This window comes from Scophthalmus maximus, chromosome 9, assembly GCF_022379125.1.
Source record: "Scophthalmus maximus strain ysfricsl-2021 chromosome 9, ASM2237912v1, whole genome shotgun sequence".
NCBI classification, from domain to species: Eukaryota; Metazoa; Chordata; class Actinopteri; order Pleuronectiformes; family Scophthalmidae; genus Scophthalmus; species Scophthalmus maximus.
This window is the reverse complement of record NC_061523.1, coordinates 17,627,786-17,653,775: the sequence shown is the minus strand read 5'-3', so window position 1 is coordinate 17,653,775 and position 25,990 is coordinate 17,627,786. Positions and strand designations below refer to the sequence as shown.

Here is a 25,990-nt window from a genome sequence, read left to right as displayed (position 1 = left end):
CACTTGTGTAAATATTGATGGTGCAGTGCACCGGGGCCCAGAAGCTGTCAGGGGCCCATGTAGCCGCTTTACAATTCAAGGCAGGCCCTCTTGCCCATAGACCGTTCCACACAGTCTTCAAAGTAACCGTTCAATGGTATAACTAGAATCATTATCAGACAGCTTTCACGGAGGCTCACTTCTATGCCTGAAACCAACGAACGGTTCCAGGCTTTCATCCCTGGCACAGCGAACAGTCTGCAGGGCGATGCACTTTACACCAGGGATTTATCCCCAAACTTCCCCGAACAACTCCTTGGATTCCGAGACTGTTTTAAATCTGAAACAACAAAAGAGCCAACTGCGAAGGATCTGGCCAAGATGCTCATTGTGGACCACAGCTCACTGCCAGCTACATTTAGCGATGTTTGCAGAGCATTGCAGTTATACTCCACCATATCTATCACTGTGACTGCACAGCGCTCATTCTCCTAGCTCAAGTTTATAGAAATGTATTTAAGTAGCAGCATGGGAAGAGAGAGAGACTCAGTGGATTGGCAATACCCTCAACAGCAAACAGCTGAGCCAGGAATTTGGACTTGAACAGTACTGTTAACGGCATTGCTTTTGTTGATGGCTTCATGTAATGTAATTGTAGCGTGTAATTTGTGTAGGTTTGTCACTGTCGGCAGTCTAAAGCTATTTCTGGTGTTTAAAAGATGGATAAATTAGTCTGTGGTTGTTGAGGTGGTTTGAGGACAGGACACTGTTAGATTAGTGTTGATACATTTGACACTTATTTCTGCTTTTGATCTGTTGCTGGTGCTAAATAGTTGTAGCCCCTGTGCATTGCCGCTGACTTCATCTCCATTCCCAGTGCAAACACACTTGCACAATGTGTATATAAATATGTGGGGTAATCCACTCAAACAGGGCTTCGAGCCTTCTAGGTGTCAGTTTGCCTTTTTAAGTGTTTACAGATACAAATGATCTATTACCCACAATTCTTAGTTTTTCAATCTAATCAATTTGTCATGAATGCAGTGATTTTTGCTTCTTCATAAAATGTCAGTGTTGAATGTCCCTCAGAGCCGCTGTTGCAACAGATTTTTTGGCAATGTCTTTGGATGCAGCTAAATTATATTTTCGTGAACACCTTTTATTGCTTGTTCGGTCAATTCTCTGATAATTCTGCATTACAAGTGCAATGTGTTGCTGCTGCTTGCAACACATTGCCTGAAGCTAACCCCAACACACTTTTGTCAAACAAGGCAAAGGAAAATCAAAACGGGGGAGGCCACACTACAATTAATTGGCGATAGATATGCAGCTACATGAAACCATCAATGGGGAGTAAATAGCTTTAACTTTGTTTCTAATGTAATATAAACTTTAATTAATAAAGTGTGTGATGAAGTGGAGACTTATCAAACAAGCCCTGTGTCCATTAAAGGCCCTAAACCCTCACAAAGCAGGCATATTAAACCCAGTTTCAAAACGCGTTTATGAGCCCATGGAGAAAAAACAAGGAGAAATGCCGAGACATGAAGAAAAAGAAATTAGTTTGTGTAATTAGTGAAAATTAAGAGCTTCTAATCCAGGAGGAGGGGTGGAAGCGAAGGAAGGTAGGGATGGGGAGGGAATTAGGAGGGAAGTATTGGCATGGTGAGATGGGTGGGAGGGACTGTGTAACTAGTGCTTAGCTTACTTTTGTTTGCCCCTGAAGAAATGAGCAAGGACCCAGAAGCACACACCTAATAAAGAAACTCATAATAAAAAAATGTATAGTTATTTTTGTAAGGGCTGTGGAAGCACAGCCTCCATCAACTACAGCCTTTCTTTGTTCAGACAAATAGAAGGGACTTGTAACATTTTTGCAAGACTTTTACACGAGTAGATTGAGATTCAGTTCCATTAGGTAATTATACGAGAACATGAAGTGATTGGATACAGTCAGCTATTCAGTCAGTCGCCTGGATTTTGGGACCTGTAATGTTGTTTTTCTTAAACCTCTATGGATAATACATTCTGTTCTATAAAGATAACAATAATCAGCTTTATGGACCACTGTGAGGCTCTTATTTCCTATATTAATGCAGCTCAGTGTCAATAGCTCTCATTTCCCTGAAGATGGTTTTTCCTACTCTATATTATCAACAACAACCGTTATTTCCAGTTCCATCTGAGGGTGGCATTTCTTTGCTCCATCCCATGACACACATCAAGACAACTTCCACTGACAGTTTCTGCTTCACTAGCCCTGACCTTCTAAAATGAATCCAGATGTTTCAACTGATGGACAGAGGAGGGGAAGACTGAGGGAGCCGACGTGTTTCGGAGGCAGGGTGATAGTGTTACATTAGATGGGAAAGTAGAAACCATTTCCCCAGCTGGATTTGCGCTGCTGCAGAGGAGAAAAAAAATAAAAATAATGCAGACTCCGCTGTATTCAGCTGCGGTCTCTGCGATACATACAGTACATCAGTGAAATGTACTCTTCATGTTGAGGCCAAACCATCGTCGGCGGAGTACGGACCATTTGAGGTTTAAATGTAGCAAAGCAGTTTTCACACCCGAGATGTTAAGTAATTTCCAAACATTGTCTCAGGTAAGAACCCCCTATTGTTTACAACGGAGGTATGAGCCATTCGAGCGTTCTTTTTTAGTGCCAGGAGCCATGCGAGTGATTGCTCTATGAGCTCACTTAACCTCTCCCCCCCGCATAGTCGTTCTGGCACAAAACTGCTCTTAATGGATGCTATAAGTTCTTCCGTGGCCCGTGCCTTTGTCTTCTCGAAGGAATTGCAACTCTTATTAAATTGCTTTTTTTTTGTTTTGTTTTTTTCATTATCAGCTGGGTATTTAATCCCTTTTATAAAATAAAATATGGTAGAAAATCAACTCTTTTATGAACTACTTGCAACTGCATTGGATCACGTTGTTCTTTGTCTTTATTCCTTACATAAACCAGAGCTCCCTTTCTAAATTGTTACCTTGAAAGCTGCTGAACCTTAAAAAAAATTAACAAAAGACTAACCGCATTCTCCCTTTGCACCCGTTTCAGTCGGACAAGTAAGTTGACAATTATTTCATCCATATCTTGGAAAGCACAGCAAGCACATTTTCCAGTTGAATTCCTGCCCACGCTTCTAAGTGAAGAGTGTTTTGATTGTCATGTTGTGATTGTCCCGCCCTTTAAGCAACCGACAGCACACGGCGGGATCAGAATGTTTGTTTCCATGAAGATCCTCAAGAGACAGATTAATCAACATTTAACACCGTGAGGCGTGTGCGTGATATTTTGATCTTTCACAATGTGTGGTGAATGATGATGAAATTCCAGTGGCATGTGCTTTTCTGGAGATCTGTATTTTCATTGGCCTGACTCTAATTTGTCTTCAGGAAATTGAACAAATATTCTCATTCAGTCTTTTAATGCGATGTAGTGTGATTTGCTAAATGATGCATCTCTGATTTGCTTCCACTCTGGCCTTCGTTCAGAGAAGCAGCTTTTATAATTGTAAACGGTGGAAAGATTTTTGCTCAAAAACCACACTAATTGCAAATATGTTTAATTTTAAATATACACCAAAATGAAGTTGGCATGATTATAAAAGCAAGCGATTTGACCAAGAATTGATGAACGCCCTGGCTGCTGCTGTGATGAGCTGCAGCCACACGACGTGCGACAGTGTCTTTCATGACTCTGACTTTGTAAGCGGCGGTATACGTAATGTATCCACTAGCTTCCACTGTGCACTGTGTTTCTCCTGGGAAATGAAGTCAGCATGGGTTTCCTCTGCTGCTTTTAAATCTGTGGAGTCCCAAAAGGCAGGAGCCCATGAATGGCCACAGGGAATACTCTGTGAACTCCCAACTCTGATAAGAAGGCAGCTACCTACAACAGAGGTAGAGGATGGACAAAGAAGATGAAGTTGGGAGGAGTAGGAGAGTAAGGTACCAGATATTACATTGAGTATATGAGGATGGGAAATATGTAAGTATATGTGTGTAAGGTTTTGTTTTTACAAGTGGTCGTTCATGGTCCATCATGATGATGGCGTAAACATGCAGATAAACCAGCCTTTCTCTGAGAGTTGCAATTGCTCCGACATTCACCGACAAACACTGCAAACCTGAGGGGATATGGAGACCACTCATCCTCCATCTGATGAAATTGGAAGGCAGAAAAAATGTGCTCTGTCCTTCAGTGGTGGCCTACTTTGAAAGTAAAATAGCAACTATCGGAGAGAAAAAAAAAATTGAATGCCAATACAGTTCTTAATATGCGTGCATATCAGACTAGTGCAATGCTGTGGAGGCACACCTGAGAGGAATATGAAACTCTGGGCCAGGTGCTTGGTTCCCCGAGAGAGCGGGGACCGGAGGGTGTGGAGAACAGAGGGAGTGTTTGAAGTCCTAGAGGACGGTGCTGATTGTGGGTGGTATGGGAAGTCACAAGCCTCAAAAACATATGCCGCCACCTGGTTTTCTGAAATAGGCCGCCATGCAATTATCTGGGTCCTGAAATACATTTGCAACTTGGAGGTATTGCAGAGTGTATGTTTCTCGTCAAATGTTCTTGTTTGAAGATCTTGTGAAAGGAGATGGACTTGAAGACGTAGAAGAATTGGCAGTTTTCACTGGACTCGTCTTAAAATGTGGGCTCTCACATGCTTATATTATATTTTTTTGTCACAACTTTACTTAGTGAAAGTATTTGGTTTTAATTTTCAGTACTCAAGGCTGTGTATGTGATAAGTAATACCAAAAGGCACAAATCCGACTTCCAGCCAGTAATATGTTTGTGATCAAAACCTTTAATTTTTAATCAGTTAAGCAATAGATTAAAAGTAAACAACATTGATACAGCGTTTTCAAGAAATAAATTGTAAGGACTTAAATTGGAATAATATAGAATGAGCTTTATTTTTATTACAACCGGGCATAATGACATTTTGTCTTCGGCTTCTCTCGTACTGGAAAAGAAAAATGAAAAATAAGTGTTAACAGACAAACAAATGGAAGCAGTAGTGAAACAAATAGAGCAAAAAGAGTGTTGCTTGTGGAAGTATAAAGTTAAAATGAAAATAAAAAGCCCTGGTTAAGTTAAATAAATATTTACAAATTTACAGAGAATGCATTTACATTTAGGTTACTGAGAAGTCAAAGATCAGAGGAAGATCTGTGGAAAACTTCAACGATTTGAAAACCTTTAAAATGTCTGAAAGTTGATAAATACAAATTTAGGCCTTATGTATATTCATTTTTAGTTCATTCTGTTTTTTTAATACAATTGTGACACTTTCCCTAATGAATGTGGATTATTTTTGGCTCCCTGTTGGGTTGCTCCTTTCTTTGACGAACACAGCAGAGAGGTGGCCGCCGCTTTTCTTGTGCATCTCGCAGGCGACACATCCCCTTCACAGACTGCTGTCACAGGTAACTGCTCCTGAGTTGACAAAGACGAGGCAGCAGGGAAACGATCGGTATGATGAAAATGCCTCCAAGTAGCACCGCACACACTAAGTTTTCCGTGCGAACTGGTGGACATAAAGAAGAGCGCACATGTGCACTGATCGTAGAATCGTGTACACACATATACGAACACAGGTCTGCAGTGCAGTAGTTAAGGACAAATGACATGAGACCTTATCCGGCTCCTGATCGGAAAGCTTGCCCTGTTCTGTTGGATCTGTGAATTCCCCTCCTCTCCGGTCCCAGAACTGTCTGATGGATCAGTGTGAATCAAGTCAAGATATGTTGAAGGAGAAAGGGAAAGAGGGAATAAGAACTACTGTAATCATGGCACAATTTATTTTCACATGAACATGGATCAGAAGAAGGTTCTAAAAGCGTTTGTTTTTAGAAATGTCTCCAAATTCTGTCATGTTTTTCCACATCGGCTTTCACATCATGACAGACAGCACAGTGTGAACCATACAACCTGGCACTGTGAAGCACTTGTTAGTGCATTCTGTTGATTCACTTGGACACATTTGTCAGGTGGAGCGCTTCAGTTCAGGGGCTGGTGCTTTAAAGAATGGCAGCGATAACCGTTTAGAGCACCAAATTGCTTAAGTGATGTACTTACATGTCAAAGCGCCACCAACTCTGCCATTTAGAGCAGCAATGGCAGTATTTTAGCTGGTGTGTTTTCACAAGAGTGCTATCGTAAAAGCATATCAAAGGTAGAAATGTCATTCATTTGGAGATAGCAGAATGCACGGGCCAGCGCAATACAGTGCGGTGTGATGAATTGCCTGGCATCGTTCCCATGTTAAACAGCAATGAGCCTGTGTGGGAAAAGTTTGATGTAGTGCTCTCTGAAGTTACCAAAATTTTGTTTTGCAGTCTACAATATGCTACATATGCTTCGCCTTGTATAGTGTATCAAGCAATTAACCGATGTGCCGTGAGATGAACAGATTGTGTGTATTGGACTGTATCTGCCAAATGTGTGAATTTTGCCCATATTTCTTGCATTTCAACCCAATTCTGTCTTCTTAGGCACCTGGAGGAATATATGTGTTTTTCTCTTGTACGATATGTCTTGGCAGGCCATAGCAGATTTTCTTCAACATGTGCACTTAGGCTTTATATGTCAGAGGCAAATCGGAAAATTGACAGCGTCCCCCTGACTGCTGGACAGCTGGAGATAAACATCTGGTGCCAGCGCAACCTTTGTTAATCTTTAATAGTGTGTGTGTGTGTGTGTGTGTGTGTGTGTGTGTGTGTGTGTGTGTGTGTGTGTGTGTGTGTGTTTGTTTTTAGAAGTTGTTTCAGTCCGCCAGAGAGCGGATTGTACCAGGGAGTCAGACAATTCTAAAGCCACATGTCAAGATCAAGGCCTGTGTGTGTATATGTGTTTGTGTGTTTGTGTGACTGAGAGTTGGAGATTGCAGTGGAGTAGGCTGACCGGGCCAAATAAACTACAGAGAGAACACGCATTCCTGAGATCATCTTATGCCATTGGATATGGATTTGCCCTCATGCAGTTCCCCTTCATCTAGCTGTACCTACTGAAAAGGCTTAGAGCAGCAGAAGTCTGTGTACTTGCTTTTGATCAGCACACCACAGCAACTTTTGTAAGGCCCAGTGTATTTTTCACCACATGCCTTTACACAATTATTATGAAGGCTCAGTGGCCTAATGGATGCTATTTGGTCTTTCTGATCTTGACACAGATCTTACATTGCACGTCTCTATGATTGGCTTTTCTTCAAATATCTTGTTAGGAAACGGTAAACCACCCAATGGACAATATCGATGCTTCTCTTTGTGCAGTTGCCTCGACTCGAGTACATTTGCTGGAAAGTCACTCTAGGTTTGAGAGATACGGAACCTAACGTGATTTTCAACAGCTTTCTCATGTTTGCTGCGCTTTCCAAGATATGGACACTTGTGATTGAGATGGCCAGCCTATAACCCATTATTTCAATACATAGTGGTAGGTTTAGGTTCGGGACAACTACAATAAGTGTTCATCTTTTATGAAAGTCTTCCATTTGATGAGAAGCTTCAATTTACAAGGGGATCTTACCCAAATAACTAAGTGACTCAGTGCTGTGGCGTCTCTTTCACTGCCAACAGGTTAACGCAGGAGCTCATCCAAGCCATCCTGAGAGCAGGGTGGCAGCAAGACTCATCAACAGATCATAATCTGCCCTCTTAGGGTTTGGTTACACTTAAATGGTTGGTGCCCAAAAACACCACAGGTACCCCTAATTCCACCGCAGCACAAGTCCAAAATCCAATTACAGCCTGGCTCCAGGAGTCATCACGCGTGCAGTGTCAGAGACAGAAGCCTGCTTTACATACAGGGTTCTGACCTCCCACCGTCTCTTTTAGGTCAGAAGCAAGTGTATAATTATCACTCATTAAGCCTGACTAACCTGTTTTTATTCTCACTGACTAAACAAAGTATAATGGTAATCAAGACTTTGACTCTGCACTGTACATTATGTAGTGTCACAATGTGCACCCTTGTAAGCCAATTTTAAAATAATTAAAGGTTAGCTGCTTTTCATGTCAAAGAATCATAATGGGGGTCATGTCAGTTACACATGAGAGGTATCCCCTTTTTGAGTTCAGCTCTTTCTCAGCACCCATCACGGTCCCTTCCTGTTTCTTAAGAGATCAGTTAGTTTTCTCCACAATTGCGTCTTTTTTTTTTCTGTTACCAGTAGAGTAAATCAATTTCACTGAAGTACTTATTCCATAAGGGTTTATAGGGGTGGATTTCATGGAGCAGAAGGCCACAATGAAGGCGTAAGTAGGATCTGACGCAGGCCTTTGGGTAACAAGAGCAGTACATTTAGTCCAAATTGCTTGTGTATTTCTTTTTGTATTATTTTCTATATTGCCATGTTCTTGCTTATTTCCCCTCTCTCTCCCCTGCTGAAGTTCTCTGTATTTTTTTTATTTTTTTTATTGTCCCTTTCCACATGGATGCTTCACCCATGCCGAGCACACAACTACTCTACACCTGCAATTAATCTTTCCTCTTTAATTATACACATTTGTATATGTATACAATGCCGTCAAAGAAAAACAAAACCACATCACACTTTGTGTCACTGAACTAGCTGTCAGGTTGTTATTATTATTATTACTGCATATACAGTAGCACAATATCAAGTTTGAACATTGGTCAGTTAAAGTGCTTACAGTGACACAAACTATTAACATGCTAATAGTGGCTGACTGTGGCTGGAGGGCATCGAGGCATGATGGTCACAGTGCAGCGTTTGCAATGAAGATGTTACTGGTTGTCATCAGAATGGTTTAAAATAGCAATTATGCATGAATTTTTATAAAAGAGAGGAATAAAGCAGAAGAGAGAGAGACAGGGGGAGACGTAGTCCTCGTAAACACGGGACAGGTGAGGGGCTCAGCAACTGATTCTTTTTTTTTTCTTTTCCTTTTTTCCAAAAAGATTCAAATGCAGTTCACGACTGAATGCCTTCTCTTTACGCTCATATTGTCCTCGTCTCACTGTTAACTCCATCGCATCGTCGCATGGTGCATCTTTAATCAGGACAGGCCTGCTTTGACACCTTCATGTCACCAGAACATGCTCCTCTGCAGCTGTGTGAAGAATAGTTATCAAGAGGTGACATGATGGAAGCTGTTACAGCCTCGATGATATTGTCGACCAAGGTTTTTTTTTCATATATATTATAGGTGCATATATGTCCGGGTTTTGGGGTGTTTGGTTGCAACCCATGCGTTTTAATGGCAGACATGGCACCAGCTGACTCGTATGTGATTGGGGACGTACAGCTATACTGTATATAACTGTCCCTTTGTTGATTGCCAAGGATACACCTATTTCTACTAACAAGCGTGAAGTCAAGCTGCCAGAAAGAGAAAAAAGTCATTTCTCCTCTTCCCTGCATCTCTCAGCAAACCTTGACATTTTCCAGCACCGAAATGTGAAGTATTTCTTAAGTCCTTTCATGCCTCAGTAGACAAATTGGATCAACCTATCGGTTAACCTTCACAAGAAGAAGAGATAATACTTGAGCGAATTTCTTAAAAAATAAAACATGGGCATGGTTGTCTTTTCCATGTTTGACAACGCTTCATGTGTCACTTCTTAGCTGTTTGCTTAGAGACTCCTGCATGTTTCAGTCCCCCCCCCCCAAAAAAAAAAATGTGGTTACATTTAATGAATAATATATAACCTAAATGTATTCATTTATTTATTAATTTATATATTAACTGTTCATCTCTATACTAGTGGTATGGCCTACAACAGCTGAACGTTGCACAGGCTCAGTCATACAGCTACACTTCACATGAGTTAGGTACATAGAGAGATCTAAAACCCCCACACGCAAATACAGTTCAAAGTTGATGTGAACAAGCAAGGATGATACTAAATGTCTTTGTTCTTGTTCTTTGAATCCTATTACCATCCTGAGATAATAAACAACTAATCAAAAAAAGGGAGGAACAATGCTGCGCCTGAAAGGGTAAAGGAAGGACTGTGTTCTAAAGGAAAAGAGAGAGGGCAGATTATGTTCTGTCAGCTAACACATGAAAAAAAATCAACCCTGTCGCATACACTCCAAAGTAGGACACTGCACAGACAAAACCCAAGCATTCTTTTTTTTTTTCCTGTAGCAGACAATACAGATGGCACCCAGAACATAATGTGTCCTATTTTATCAATGTAAATTGAATGCAAAAAATTGCAAAGAAGGTTATTGAATCAACAGATGTAAGAATTATTACAGCATTATTTGAATTTGGCTGTAAAAAAAACACAACAAAAAATTATATATATGGATGAATACAGTTCACCATTAGAATATGTCTGTTTTATAAATTCAAAGGCCTTTTTGACAGAGCCGGGCTACTTTGCAAAACATGCCCATGACACCAATCTCTCTTTGAAAGCACAGGGGTGGAAGTGATGTTGATATTTTCATGCGACTCTCACTGAGACAAACGCATATATGCAATATCTTCTTTAAAGGTTGACAGCAAGGCGGGTTAGGGTTGATGAAAGCTTCTTTCACAATGCTCCGTCTCTGGGCTTGGTCCCATGTAGCACGTTGCTGGGACAGGTAATAGAGACCGCGGGGACATCAGTAAATCCCGCCAGCTGTCCAAGGAACAGCCTTAGCTTCCAATCTCTGTTCTTCATCCCCTCACAGTGTCAGGAGCGCAGCTTCTGCGTTGTCTGCTGAATGCTTAAGGTGGACGGCATGCCGGGGTGTTAACAGACGCCAAGGGCAGCCGTTTGGACCATCAGCTTATGCCTTCTCACCAGTGCCCAAGCGCAATGGGTCTCGACGAGCTGCCTTGGCACACCCGGAGAATGGTTTCCTAGAACTGATTGGCTGTCAGGCTCAATCCATTCACTGCCCCCAGGAGCATGTCTCCATGACCAATTTAAGAGGCAGAGTCAAAGCCTTCCCACACTCCCTGCCTCTGAGAAAGAGAACAACAGACATGCGTAGATGTGGGCAGATTAAATATACTTGTTAAAAGGCTGTACCAAGCTCGATATCACAGACGCCGCTCAGAGTTATTGATTTGAGGGATTTTATCATCGAACAAACATCGTGTTTGTTATTTTACTTTCATTTTCATTTTTTAAATAAGAACACAAAGCAAATTTGGAATCTGTGTTACTGATACATGTCTTCTCTCATACATAAAAATCATTAGTGTATAAATACTGTTTGGCTTTTGGCCGTGCTAATGTCTGTGGATACTTGAAATAGACCTTACAGTTAATTTCTCAAGATTTACCTTAATTTTATTCCTAAAAAATACCCAAGAAAAGTTTCGGAAAAATAAGCATGTAAAATCATGTTACCTCAGACAATACCTCTTTGATTCCCCACAATTGACATCATCTTTTCCATCAAACACATTAATCATTTGCAGAAGTCCTTCCCCACTCCTCTTGGAATAGAAACAGGGAAGTGGGTCACTAAGGGAGATCTGTGTTCTTTCAATTAGAAGAGTAGGCGTTTTTCTCACTGGGCCCTGCTCCAGGCCCAGCTGTGTACCTTCCACCGTGGGCTTAGCCGCTCCCTGCATACTGAAAACATTACTGGCCATGGGTCAGAGTGTCTCTCTGCAGGAATGATCCTGCTTCCTGTACACACACCTTTCATTTAGACATCTTGAATCAGATGGTTTAGATGTGAGGACAGATACCTCCAGAAAAAAAACAACTAGTTAGCCTGTACAAACTTAGTCATGCTCAGTTTAACAGGTGCATGCATATTTTGGGGAGTGTGTTTTGACACAGAAGTGTGCATGCACCCATACTTACCACACTATCCACAGTTTCCATCATCATTATCATTATCAGCCACTTCCCCCACTCCCTGTTATCATTAGGCATGATGATGATTGCATGGTTGAGAGCTCCATCTCTTCCCCCAACCCCAGCTCCAATCAAACGGTTCACCTTGAGCTGAGGAGTATTTCTCTAAAAAAAACAAAAAACAGCTTTGCATTCCTACAGTATCGAGGTTAGAAACTGGCAAACCCAATAACTTATCCAAACAACTTGAAGTTGTTCTCCTGTTGCCCTGAGAGATAGGTAAGCACTTAGTTATAACAAAAGAGATAAATAAGCCAGATATTTTCAGTTTTGTTCTACACAATATCAGGTTTTAAGCTGAAACTGAAAAGAAAAAAAAATATTTTGGATCTTAAAGTGAGGGGGGCTGCCTGTGGATTAGAGAGTTTGAGTGTTTTTGGGGTCCATGGTAGCAGGAGGAATGGATGGAGATGAGTGTGTATATCTACACAGTGAATTGGCCGTGGGGGTCGAGAAAGTGACATCTGTTTAGCCTCAGTCAACAGAAGAAATTGGTCACAGCTGAATATCACTGGTGAGGTGGTACGTTCAGATGTTGTGCATGCTCTCTATTTTTGGACGGCTCACTCATTATTCCAGGATCAACTCGGCCAGGCACTTTTTTTATGCTCTCTCAAAAGTCTTTATCTCACCTGTAGACAGTCTTTGGTTCACTCTGGGTTTCTATGTAGAGATAATGAACCTCAAATTATTCAGAACACACACAAACACACACACACACACACACACACACACACACACACAGTTCTGAGACTCGGCCGTTAACAAGCAAAACAAGCAAAAAATCTTACTTGATTTGAGTTTGGCAGCTGTCCCTGTTAAAGCCGTCACCTTGTGTGACATTGCATCTCTTCCTGCTTTTTTTGCTTCACTTCTAATGTCTGGCCCTGGAAGTCCTGTTCTGTAAGAGCGCCAAGCGCCATCAATGACACGGGCTGGATTGCCTTTCATTTTTGGGAAGAGGCAAGAGTCACAGGGAGACAAATCCGGTGAGCGGGACAGGTGAAGACCAACAATTGTGGATGTGGCCAAAAAGTGTGCAAACTTCCAATGGAACGTGAGCAGGCCCATTGTTATAATGGAACTCTCTGTTGCTCTCGCTCCAGAATTCAGGTCCTTCTTGCATAATGTCTTCTGTCAGACACCTCCTGATCTGACACCTGTGCACCCCGGTGTTGTGGTTGGTGACAATCCTTGACATTAACTTGACATGAATGTATACTCAGTTGTTTGTTCATGCATTCTAATGCAACAGGCCTGCAATCACTCATACATACATCCGCGAGGTTTACAATGTTTAGTTGTTGTTGGAACTGTCGTGGTGTTGAGTCAACTGTATGATAATATTTGTGGTTAGAATTTGTACTGAACTATATTTTGTTGACAGTTGACTTGACCACCCCATTCACACCGTTAAGAAAGCCGAAAGAAAAGATTCACACTATTGTATAATGCAGTGCTGTTCAACAACTATCGCACATTTGCTTTTGATACCGATACAACACCTATTTAACAAAGATTCAAAAGTACAACAGAAAACATCTATATGTGCAACATAAAAACACCTCTGTGGAATTGGTGTTTCTGCGGATCAGGCGAGGCAAGTGATTCTTCCTCAGAATCCATCTCCTTTAGACAGGCTGGCAGCTCTCCAGCAGCTCAATCCTCATTGTGAGTCCCTGAGATGGAGGACGGGGCACATGTTTGCAGGCAGATTGCACATTTCAGGGAATAAATTGCCTTGTAGCGGACCAGACTCCACATTGTCTGTTCCACTCTGTGTTCCCTTGCCTTTAAATATGTTTGTTGAAGACCTGTCATCTGCAGTTTCTTTTATTTCTTTTCAAGGCCCCCTCGTTTATGGTGTCTGGTGGCGGGGCTCAGCCGGATGGTCTGTGTCCGGAAGTGAACATGTGGTAGTGTTTAGCTTTGTAATGCCCTGGGTTTTATGAACGTCTTGAGGGAGATATCGCATGGAAGGCAACCAGCATAGTGATTCTGGGCCAGCAAACAGGCTGGATGTCCAAGTGTTGGAGAACTCTTTTTATCACGGAGCTTCCCAAGGGTGTACCTCAGTCCAAGCCCCACAGAGATGGCTTAACATAGTTGCCAAGTCACCATTGATAAGCCAAAATCTGTTGTTGCTCAAACATTCATGCATTTTTTATTTTATTTTTTGAATGGGCACTCTATCATTTTGGTGACTCTCTTGGCTTGGAGCAGTCTTAAACTCCCCCTCAGTTAATTGAATGTCTATGCTCACCAGAGACGTGTATTCATGTGTTTACGTTGGCTCCAGTGAATCCTCCACATGTTTTGTTAAAACATGATTTTGAAACACTTCCTCCTTGACATGCCTCTCAAAGCTCCTCACCCATGTTAGGTTAATATATCACCATAAATCAGTGTGAAATACTGATTATAATTCGTAGGTGCTTTTCTTTTTCTCACGCTTGCCTGGCCAATATCAAGTCAAAAGCATTTGACCCTATTATCTCCCCTAGAGGACCATCTGGCCCAAGCTTTGCAGTTGTCAGCTCTGCATAATACACTGGGTGCAAAGCCTAGAAGTCGTTCATATTTCAACAGATTGTTGCAGTCTTTCATGCGCAGGATAGGTTGCCTGGCCTTAGTCAATTCAGCAACAATTAAATGAAAAACAATTGTGCTGCTGGTATTAGCTTGTTATTAAGATGCATTATAAGCAATTTATGCTGGTGTCGTTTCTGTTGAAACCCCCTCAAATGTACCTGGAAAACCCGATATGCGCCAATAATGCATTTAAACCAGGTCTGGTGGACTCAATTATTAATTATAACCTTGGCTATTTTTAGCCACTGCAGCAGACAGTTCAGCGCCACACTTTGATTTGGGGAAGACTGGTAGAAAGAAGGGGTACTGAAATTAAATTTAGAAAAACCTGTACTGAAAATATTTACAGTATTTCTATAAACGCTAGTCAGGCTTTGTTTGGAGTCATTTATTTGAATGTTTTGCTGCTGTTAGTATTTTCATAGGGATGTTTTTCCTCTGCCCTTATAATTTGCTATTTTGGGTCATTGAGCTGGATACACTAAAAGAGTGGAAATAAGCCTGAGCTATCTCTCGATTCACACTACTATCCAGAAAAGTGCTTCTACAATATAATATTTGATATGTGCCTGAAGGAATTAGGAAATATATTACATATTGATAGTATTAAATACACTGCCTAACAAAGACATAATCTTCCAGAACATCTGGCAGCCTGTCATCAGTCTGGTAAAAAAAAAAAAAAAAGATTAAAAAAGGTAAGTGTATTTGTATTAGCAACCTAACTATGGCATAGTGTCATATTTCAACACTTTATAACTTATGCATTTCTTTTGTGTTTACTTGCAACATTTGTAAGTCGATAAAAATATGTTACATAATAAACAATGTATTTTCTATGTGGTGTGACTTCATGTCATATTTTTCACAATGGCTTAAAAAAACAGAGAAACAGAGAGCTGCCAAAAAACCCCTCCAACACTCTGCCCATCACACATGGCTCTCCGCTGTGTGAATCCTTGGGAGATTCCATTAAAAAATAAAAAATCCGTCCAAGAGGGATGGCATTGTTGTCCGAGTATTATACTATAGCCACTGGACAACCAGCAAAACACGTTTAAGAATTGGCAAGGACTTAGATCAGCTGTTACGGACCTAGATTGTTAGCCAGGTTAAGCTGTCTTGGCAGAAAAAAAAAATAGATGGACATACGTTTGCAGACAAAAGACGAAACCGAATCTTTAATCACAATGTAACCAGCACGCCTTGCCTGGTGCCCTGCGGTGTAACTTTTAAGTAACTAACTCACAACTCTTGTGTTTTGGAGACATTTCTAAAAAAAACAAATAAAACCCAGCTTTTTTGTTGTTGCCTGCCATTTGGTTGAAATATGCCACCTATAGTCATCCTCTCCGCACACCTGGAACGCGTGTGGCAGCGTGGATGCACGCAGGCCCCCCAGGGCCCATCAGTCCACATGCACTGCTCAGAGGGAACCTGCGAGGTGTGGCATAACTGAGTCCGCCTGCAAATGCTGTAGCAAAAATCAGCCGACTGATGCCACCGCTCAGTGCGCAGCGGGGGAGCTGTGAGCTGTATAGGATGGTATCAGTAAGGGGAATGTGCCTGCTTCAAATTATTAAAGGCAGTGTTTCTTTCTGTTTCATTTGAGATTGCATGGGGCCCTGGGGTGAGGGCAAAGACAGCTGAGGCACTGATAAATGGAGCGCGGGCACCCTGCTGAGTGTGTTAGGTACCCAGGTGAGAGATCCAAGTGGCATTAGAGAAAAGAGAATGGAGGCTGAAGAGAACAATTTAGAACCACAAGTTGCCAACTCCGCCTTCTAAGTTTAATTTGCCCTCGGTCTGTGGGAGACTCTCTAAGGGGGATCCTCGTTTCCTCATGTTTTATTCTTGCTGGCTCTCCACTTTCTTCGTCCACGGCTCTAGCCACATGACAAATCCAGCATGACTCCTTGGGCCTTACTGGCTGCTGACTCTGGATATCGTTTAAGTGATGCTGTTGTCACTGCAGCATCTATGTATAAGGCGATTCATATTTATTTTGTGTCTGTCTTATTTGGTCAGCTTCGAGGCAATTTTGACAGGAATTTGCTGACGCTGAAAAAAAGACAGAAAAACTAAAATAAAAACTGAAAACTCATATTTCACAATCTTAAAAACCATAGGCATCATTAAAGTCTAGCCCTGGAAATGTATATATATATATATATATATATATATATATATATATATATATATATATATATATATATATATATATATACCCTTTCCAAGTTTCCGCTCTATTGCCTCTGCGTAGTCCTACCAACAGACAAACAGACAGGCTTGAAAACATGACCTCCATAGTGGAGGTAACAACAGTAACTGACCCCTGTTGACATCACGATGTTACAAGTTTCACTCTCATACCGTAAATAGATCATTAGCAACAAAATTATCCCACTTTTCCAAATCAATACATTTTTTTTACAAAAACCATCTCATGAATTTGGTTTAACAGACAAAGTGTTTTTGTGGAATAGCATTATCATAGACACACACTGAGCAACGGGTTGTATGTATCATCCTTCCCTTATTCCTCTATTTTATTTCCTGCCATGACTTTTACTCATTTCTAGTGTAGTGCTAACTTCATATTAATTCACGTGTATTTCTCACAAAGGTTCAGTTAACCAAAAAACAACAACAACAACAAAAAAGCCCATTGTGCAACTCTGAGGTCCGCAGAGTCTAAAGTCTAATCTGCCCGTTGTGTCTCGTGCTCTGAGTAGATTTCAAAGTTGAATGCAGAGCTCCGTCGGCTTTCGCTTCTGAAGGAACATCCTCAGATGTTGACAGAAAATCAAACCGTAATTCTCAATGTGGCATTCTTATACACTTAACACATTTTTAGCACTTTTTCCATGCAGCAAACAACTGCATCCCCGATGTCATGTGTTGACAGTAAGCACCGGAGTAAGGCAGGTGCCTTCAGCGTTGCTTCTTCTGGGTGCCCGGGAGATGTTGCCTCTTTGATTGTTTCTTCAAATATGCAAGCCAGCGCTATGGGAGCAGATTGTTTGTTCTACATTTCCTGGGAGACTCCCACCTTGAGTTTAAACAGAGCGGTTGTGATGATTAGCAACAAAGTGTGCTGCCATCGGGAAGAGAGGGAAGGGGATAGGGATCCTTTTTTTATTCTTCAATTTCTTTGCTTCTGTTTATCGTGTTTTTAGTCGTAAAAAAACAAAACCAATCCCATTCTTCGATCTCCTTCACCTCCCCTCAGTACTTTTTTCTGTACATGGACACATATGTTTTTAGACAAACTTTATGGTATTAAAGTGCTAATGGAGAGTAATACATGCTGACATGGGTGCCATGGGTGTCTTCATTATCAAAATAAAGGTCTCTTCATTCAGACTAATTTGTCTGTTGCGTTCAGTCACATAATAGAGACTTAATGGCATTTTCTGGGATTCGGGGGGGGTAACTCAATTATCTCCTTGGCTCCAGCAAGTTGACAGACAATGCCTAAGGGAAGGAGCTGTGCTTATCAACTATCTACCCACTGACACAATGACAGAAATGTTGGCACACACAAACAAATGAAGAGGGGGAATTCATCTACAGGACTGTGCTGAAGATATTGCACATTATGTAGTGCAGTCCCAGCGTAATGATAAAGGAAGTTGTTTATCAATCACATCCCTCTATCAACAACTTAATGTTTAACCCCACGTGTGCATTTGTCTCTTATTTTAACAGTGCGGTTTGTGAGAACACGACTTCTCCGGTCATTTGTCCTACTGAAGGTTTTTGTCGGTTCTGTGTAACATCTTGTTCAAGACAGAGGGTGACTTTCCCTTTTACACATTGTATTCAGTGTGTTAAACCAATGATTGTACTAATTTTAGGATGCGTCCCGGAGCTGATCATTTCAATTATCCCCTGGGATATTTCAGCAGCAGTCACTCAAATATTAGCCCTCTTTTTTGCCATTTATTTAGAGAAGAGTGATGTGGACCCAACATGCTCAAGTTGGCTGATACGGAAACTTTGGTTTTTAATTGGTTTAGGCCATCTGTTGCTGTCGTACCCATCTTGGCCTGTCATCTCCTGTTTTAATATGCATCAATGTATTTGCATTCTAATGTATGTAAATGATTTATTTCACCTTGTTGTATGAAATGCTGATAAAATATATTTTTGAATGTCATTTGATTTTTCCTTTTTTTTTACAGAACTGTCTTGTTACATATTAATTCATATAAGATATCAACTCAGTTTTTCTGAAAACATTGTCTTTTTTTTCTCCCTTTAGTGAAAAAAGACATCAAAGATGAAACTGACGACAGAATGCAACAATTCAAGAAAAAGGCAAAGGAGCTTCGCATCCTTGACTCTAAGACGGCACAGAATCTCTGTAAGTATCAACAGTTACAATTATTTTATTTCTTTTAACCTTTAACCTTTTATATTAGAGATGTCATTGTTGTTCTCCATTTGAATAATACCCCCATGAACGGATACCAAGGCTGTTTGTGGGAAATAAACAGTAGAAAGATCTTCGCCTTTGGAGAAATGTTTTCTTGGCAGTTGGTAAGCGGTCGCCACAAGTGCATATAGACTGTATTCCAGCTCCTCTTCTGCAATCATTTGTAAAGCATATTTCTATCAGAACTAACACTAAAGGTACATGTAGGGGTATTGAATCCCCAGAAGCCTGAGTGGACTAAATGTTTAGGTAATGCTCTCGTATATACCTCACCTAAAGAGCTTCTTTATTTATCTTCTTCTTTATGTTTGCTTTGGACAAATACTATAAAAAAATTAAAAATTAAAAGAAAATCCTTAACAGCTCAACTCATGGTGCCTCCCTTATGAATCCCCTTGATTTCAAGTCGGTAAAATGTTTGTTTGAATTCAAAACACAAAAAAACAAAAATTGACTGACTGCTGGAAGGGTTGTGTTAATTGGTGTGTAGAGCATTTCAGATTGTTTTTCCAGCTCTATGGGATTTCATCTGTAGCCTTGATACCCCTTACCTCAGAGATACAATGTAGATGATGACACCTCATGAAATATGCATGTCAACTGCTAAGATTGCAGGTCGCCCTCCTTGCAACCTCTACACCACCCGCTTTGTTTATCCATGTCTTTCTTCCTTAAAAGGACGTGGAGAATAGGCAATGGCGTGGTTTAGACTGGCTTGAGTACGCTCATTGGTGGTAAATTCCTGTACTCGGTGGGTGAGAGCTGGAAGCAAAACTAAATGTTTAAATGAGCTGAGGAATGCATGTACAGTACAGAAACACCAACAGGTATTTGTGCCTCACAACCAATTCTCTTCCTGTGTGCTGGCGATACATCATCTTCCATGAACAGGGGGCGGATGAATGAGTTCATCAGGCAAAATATTGGGGTCTGATGTCAGGAAGGGGCATGTGGCATGAACATAAGGATGGCGCATATAAGCATCTGTGTGTGTGTGTGTGTGTGTGTGTGTGTGTGTGTGTGTGTGTGTGTGTGTGTGTGTGTGTGTGTGTGTGTGTGTGTGCGCGCGCGCGCGCGCATGTCACTGCGCTTGTGTACGGGCTGTCACAACGCTGATAGGTGTTACTGCCATCTTTGATTATAGTGTGAGCAGATGGGTTTTGAATTTGTCATGAAGCGGATATAAGTGCAGGAAATCTCACTTTCAGAATGGCGATGGGTGGGAGGCACATTGTCCTACACATCTTCCTCTGAGTCGCCTAGACACACAGCGCGGCATCATAGATCATATTCACTGCCTGCTGTGGAAGCCCCTAAGCTCCCTTCACAATGTTGATGTGTTGTAGTATTGAAGGTTCGGCGACACAAATGATTGTGATGTCGGTGCCACTTTCTTATTCTGGTGTAATGATTATATTCACCACTGTCTGATGAATTGTGTTTTCCTATCTGTCAGCCTGTCCCTCCCTCCAGCATTTACAATAAGCCGCAGGTGAGCATTTGAGATAAGATATGAGCTTGCACTTATTTTTTCAGTGAATAAAAGGAATCCATTTTGACTATGATTCTCCGCGTGTGACCCCAGTCCCATGGTTATCGAAGCAAATGTTTCAACCAAATGGTAGATCCAAATTTTAGGTGCTTTTCTTGGTATTAATGGACAAACTGTTAAGTCGTGAGTTGAAGGAAGCTGAAGAGCAAGTAATCTGTGTAAACTGAACATATTTTGACTCCATACATTTTCAAAATTGTTGACATCTACCACTTAAAACTTGAGAGACAGAACATGATTCAGGTTAAATGACTTGATCCACACTATGGAGGAACGTGGAGGTGGGTACAACATCACGGATACTTCAAAAGAAGTTAGGCTAGACGTATGTCCAGTGAGTGTAATGTTCACCATTGCCTTGGCCTTATAGGACATTTAAAAATGAATATGATACAACTAATGTTGTATTCATTTTTTTTGAAAAGTGGTTGTTGAAGAATTTACATAAACCTGGCAGAGAAGTTTTGACAAGTTTACATTCAATGTGTTGTCCAGGGCTTGTTGTGTTTTGGAATTTTGATCAAATGAGAAAGTCAGATGTCAACTTAACAGCTTACATAAACATAGTAGAAAGTATTCCACTTATATTTGATTCGCAGTTATGGAGAACCACTGCTTCACACAGCAGGCCATTTTTTGTATTAGTCCAAAAGGTACAGATGATACATGAGAGCCAACCATTTTAATAATATACCTTGAAGGCCGTTATGCCGGCCACCCTAGAGGATAATTGGGCAGATCTGGTTCAGATTCACCTCTCCCAGCAAATCACAGTGGTGTTCCCGATTTGTAGCTGCTCTGATTATCTGTCCATGTGATCCTGTAGCATAAGGACTTAACAGTCACAATGTAAACGTTACAGACTGCACCGAGGGCCTCCCTGATTTCAAATTATAAATATCAGAATCATTCACTCGCCCCTCCACCTCTGTAAAAACAAGTGCAGTTCAGAACTGATCCTGGCAGGTGGTGTGCACCAAAATTGCACTGTTTGAGAGGATAACATTACCACATCTTCACTTTTACAACATTTTCCCTCAGTTAGGTTAGTGTTTAGCCAGGAAATAACCAAAAACCACGCTGACCACGCCCAACAGTGACTCAGAGCATAAAAACAGGTAAAGATTCAACTGCTAGATGGCAGCAAATGTTGAATTTCCACCCTGTCAGCCTTCTGCCGCATCAACATCCATTACATCCTGTGTTAATCTAACATATCCCGGGATTATTTTGACGGCCCGTCCCCAGGAGAACCTCACATGCAGCTGCTGGTTTCACACAATGAGCATACTGATGAGAAACATAGAGAGAAACATACAGTGATGCCATTTTCCGTTTGATGATCAACACAATATGTAAAATTATTTAAAGGGTATAAAATGGCGGTTGACAAGCTGAAACCATTTTGTAGACTGTATAAAACCTAAAAAAATAATGATAATGGTATTACATGTAAGTGAATAGAGCTATCAGTTTAATGAATAATTAAGTAGAAAGGGAAAAAAAAAAAAACTTATTTTGTCGCATGTGAAATACAGACATCAGGTCCTACTGCTGCAGCCAAATAACAGCTGTTGAGTGAGTCTCCTCCAACTCATTACCAAACCTCCACCTGTGACTTCCACCTGGATACACCATCAGCTCCAATTTCCACGTAGACACCCCGCCTGGAGATTAACACACCCACTAGGCTGTCCCTTTAGGCAGATCCATCGTGCGTCTTCATATCCGCCCAAACAAAACCGGGTAGCTTTACCAGATGACACCATCATCGTTACCACAAAAGCATGTAAAATTATCATGAGTATCGCCGTGTCATCATTAATATTAATATTAATGTGGTTTTTGTTGATGTTATTTTTTTTTTTTATCCAACATCACTTTTGCGTCTTTCACTGTCAGGGGTGAATCTTGATGTTCTCCTTCCCATTTTTTATGTCTGGGTGACATTAACTATCCTGTTGAGGGGCAGAAAGTGTATTAGTTTTTCCGAGTGACGAGTTAGGTCTGTGGTCATTTTGTCTGAGAAGCGATGAGTGCTGAAATGTCTCTCTGAACCCCGCAGTCTAATAAAAAAAAAAGGAAAAAACAAGGAGAGGAAATGACTCTCTTCTCTCTCCATCACAACAGCAATTTTCTTGGGCTCGTTCCGCCTGCCTTATGAAGAGATCCGGGACATTGTGCTGGAGGTAGACGAGGAAAGACTGAGCGAATCACTCATCCAGGTAAGACTGATGCTCAGTGTGGTGTGTTAGTTCTCTCTCTCTCTCTCCGTCACACAAACTCATACACACACAGCACACACTTATTTTTATCCTCTTAAGTGTATGTGTGTGAAATAATTACTCTTTGTACATGTTCATGTGGAAAGGACAATTCACGTTTTTTTGCAGTTTGGCAGGTATCTTGGCAACCACCTTCTTAAGCTTGTTATGGTCTGTTTTTTTTTGTTGCACAAGTCAGTCTCCTCATTCTCATGTGGACCACAGAGACACCTCCCCACACACACACATTCATCCTCTTATAATGGGTGATGAAGAACAACACTTGGCAGAGACTACCCTACTCCACCCTCCTTTCCCCTTGCCTTTGTCTTAAACCATGATTGATGAGCCTCCTAAAGGCTACTTGTTTTTTTGCTCCCATTTTATTCTTTTTTTTGTTTTCGTGTCTCAGAAAGTATTAATTGAATGCTGGGCAGGTGCATGTGAGGTGAAGATGCATCAGTGGGCAGCAAGAGCCTCAATCTGCATTAAAATGCCTCGCAACGTCCCCACGTCAATCATTGCTGCAGTCGTATCATCTGTTGTTTGTTTTACTTCAGCTGTAGAGGGTGTAGACCTCAGGAGTGAGCGGAACATAGACGATTTGATTTCAGTATAGTCTTGGCAGTGATACACTGTGTTGTGTGTTGTATATAAGACCAGCCTTGGGCATTGTCCAAGTTCAGCTTTCAAGCATTAAAGTCCAGAGGTCTTTCCTACCTTGGAAAAATAAATTAATACAAGAGTTACCTTTGTACTGATATACAGTGTATGTATATATATATACATATGTCCTTTCCCACAACAAACAGTAGACACCCAACTCCCAACTCATTGAATTCCAGACACCAATAAAATATGATGGTGTACTATATATATATATATATATAGATTGGGGTCCTATCTAGAGCCGAGATGGGCCCGCATGAGCTCTGATAACCTTTATTTGGCCGGTAATCTGCCAGAAAGTGCAGCGTGTGTGTTATGAGATGGCAGACCCCCCCCCCCCCTCTGCTTTGTGGAGGAGAAAGGAAGTTAAGGTGATGACCTTTACCGACCTTCAGTCTTTCTGTAGCAAAGTAAAAAAAACAAAAAAAAACTCTATATCTGCCAGCTGGGCAGCCGTGTCCCCAACCCACCAGAGTCTTGGACCACACTGCACCAGACAAATGACTGGGCTGGTTTACAGCAGTCTGACTGGGTTCACCGCCGGACAAAGCACTCGTCATACTACCCAGCAGTTACTACTGACCGAGCTTAACTCGTGAAACTGGTCATTCATCTGGTTTATCAGTGAGCAACTGGATAGTTGAAGCTCTTCTCAAGGCTGACATGGCACAGGACCAATAGGAAGAAAAGAAAAAGATTGGCAAACAAACTCAGACAAGAAAAATAGCTACACTGTGCATCTACAGTAATCTTCTGTAACTTTTTATGATCCAATTTTTTCAGTGTTTAAACAAACAAAATTAGACCAGTCACCCCTATTCGATATAGGTGCTGTTGTTTCCCTGGCCTCTTTCACATCTCTCTTTAATAAACATGAACCTGGACACTCAGGCTGCTAATAAAGAGGCAGGCTCAACAAGGCTCATGAGAGCAAGTGTGTGAGTCAGCAGAAGAATCTGGGAGCCGAGCTAATGTCACAAAGTGTATGGGGAGCTTTGGGAACCAACAGAGCTACAGCCCACATTCTGCAATGGTGCAATAAGATAACAATGTTGAAGATAGAGTAATACCTGGACTGGACAATAAGGACAACACTCTGAAGAGATCATGTCCTTCCAGGTCAAATAGATCATGTTAGGAGGTTGATTGATATTTCCCCCCCGTTTTTATTCATTCCCCCTGCAGATTACCATCAATTTCAAATAAAAAATAATATTACAGCAATGTAAATTAATGAAATCGACAACTTCTCTATTTACTAACATGGCATAAACAGTGTTGTTGCCCTCTCCTGCTCCAAGTCTGAATGGTCAGGGTGAAAGCGCTACACTCAAACTTTATCATGGAGGCAGTTCCTCACATTTGCCTGTTGCTTGGCGATATCCGTCAAAGCTGATCTATTTCTCCATTTGTCTTTTTGTCTGTGAAATGTTCATTTCCAAAGCAATGGATGTTCAGTCAGATGTTTGATGCCACACAGTTTTTTTTTGCTTCTCATAAAGAACAGAAAATGTAAGATCTTGTGTAGCAGACAGCATCATTTGCTCCTGTGTTTTTTTGTAACAGCGTAATTGCTGGTTATATACTTAAACAATATAGAATAAAATCCACAGAAATCAGCTCACAAAGTAAACAAGGAAGCAAACGACACATGCCCAAGGAACACACCGAGGGCACCAGAGAGACTTCCTGCTGTGTGCGACAGTCCTGAGTGTGGGCTCCATCTGCACAGTGCTCATCTACACTCATTATGCTGATTAATCACTCTACACCACCCACTTTCAGCCATACGCCAATCACCATTTATCCACATGGACAACTGCACACACACACACACACACACACATGCAAACACACACATACTGAGTAGGAAGACGCGTTGGCATGGCTTGGGCAATGATAAAAGGAAAAAAATGGGAAAAAAAAACAAATTTGATTAAAGGGAATATGTACTTTATATGCAATATATATATGTGCGTGTGTGTGTGTGTGTGTGTGTGTGTGTGTGTGTGTGTGGTTGTTGTTGTTGCTCTTACCCGAGATCGCAAACCCACGGTCTTGGGTATGAGAGACCATCGCGCCAACATACATAAAGTTTCGCTGATTTTTACAAACGTGGATTGCTTTAGAATCCCTTAACTGGCCCTTTAAACAGCATTATTTTGAGTAGTCAAATGCCTTTACCTATGTTTACCTATATTGTATAACACAGCAGATGTGGGAGACGTACTGTTTCGTGCGTTATCTATGCTTTTTCATTGAGCATGTTTATCAGTTTGCACAAATGTGCACTAATGTGCCTGATTTTTAAGTGGCTAAGTTGTAACTTGACTTCTAGGACGTGACACGAGGAAGATGTAACATTATAAAATTTGGTTCAGCTCAAAATTCTTCTTTATTGTTAGTTTGCAAAGACTGGTGACAAGCAATCGGGGAATTGATAAATGGTCAGAAACGTGAAAATGGAAGGAATCAAGGAAGCAAGGGGTGTTCATAATGCATCTAAAACTCTGTAACTCAATCTTATTATCTTCCGTCTGCGTCGACACGTCTAATGTAATGATTTGTCAGCAGAATATGGCAGTGCGCTGGCCTTGAAGTACCCCTACAATGTGTCACCCTGGCAGAGTGGATAGATA

At 41.2% G+C, this 25,990-nt stretch overlaps 1 protein-coding gene across 5 annotated transcripts in view; it reads left to right on the top strand.

Annotated features, from left to right (window-relative positions):
- Positions 1 to 25,990, top strand: part of diaph2 (diaphanous-related formin 2) — a 330,230-nt gene that overhangs the window by 164,898 nt on the left and 139,342 nt on the right. For all 5 annotated transcript variants that reach the window (XM_035649042.2, XM_035649041.2, XM_035649043.2 and 2 more), the window contains 2 exons: positions 18,693 to 18,794; positions 22,549 to 22,643. In XM_035649042.2, coding sequence (XP_035504935.1) covers positions 18,693 to 18,794; positions 22,549 to 22,643 — 197 coding nt within the window. The remainder of the gene's footprint in view (positions 1 to 18,692; positions 18,795 to 22,548; positions 22,644 to 25,990) is intronic.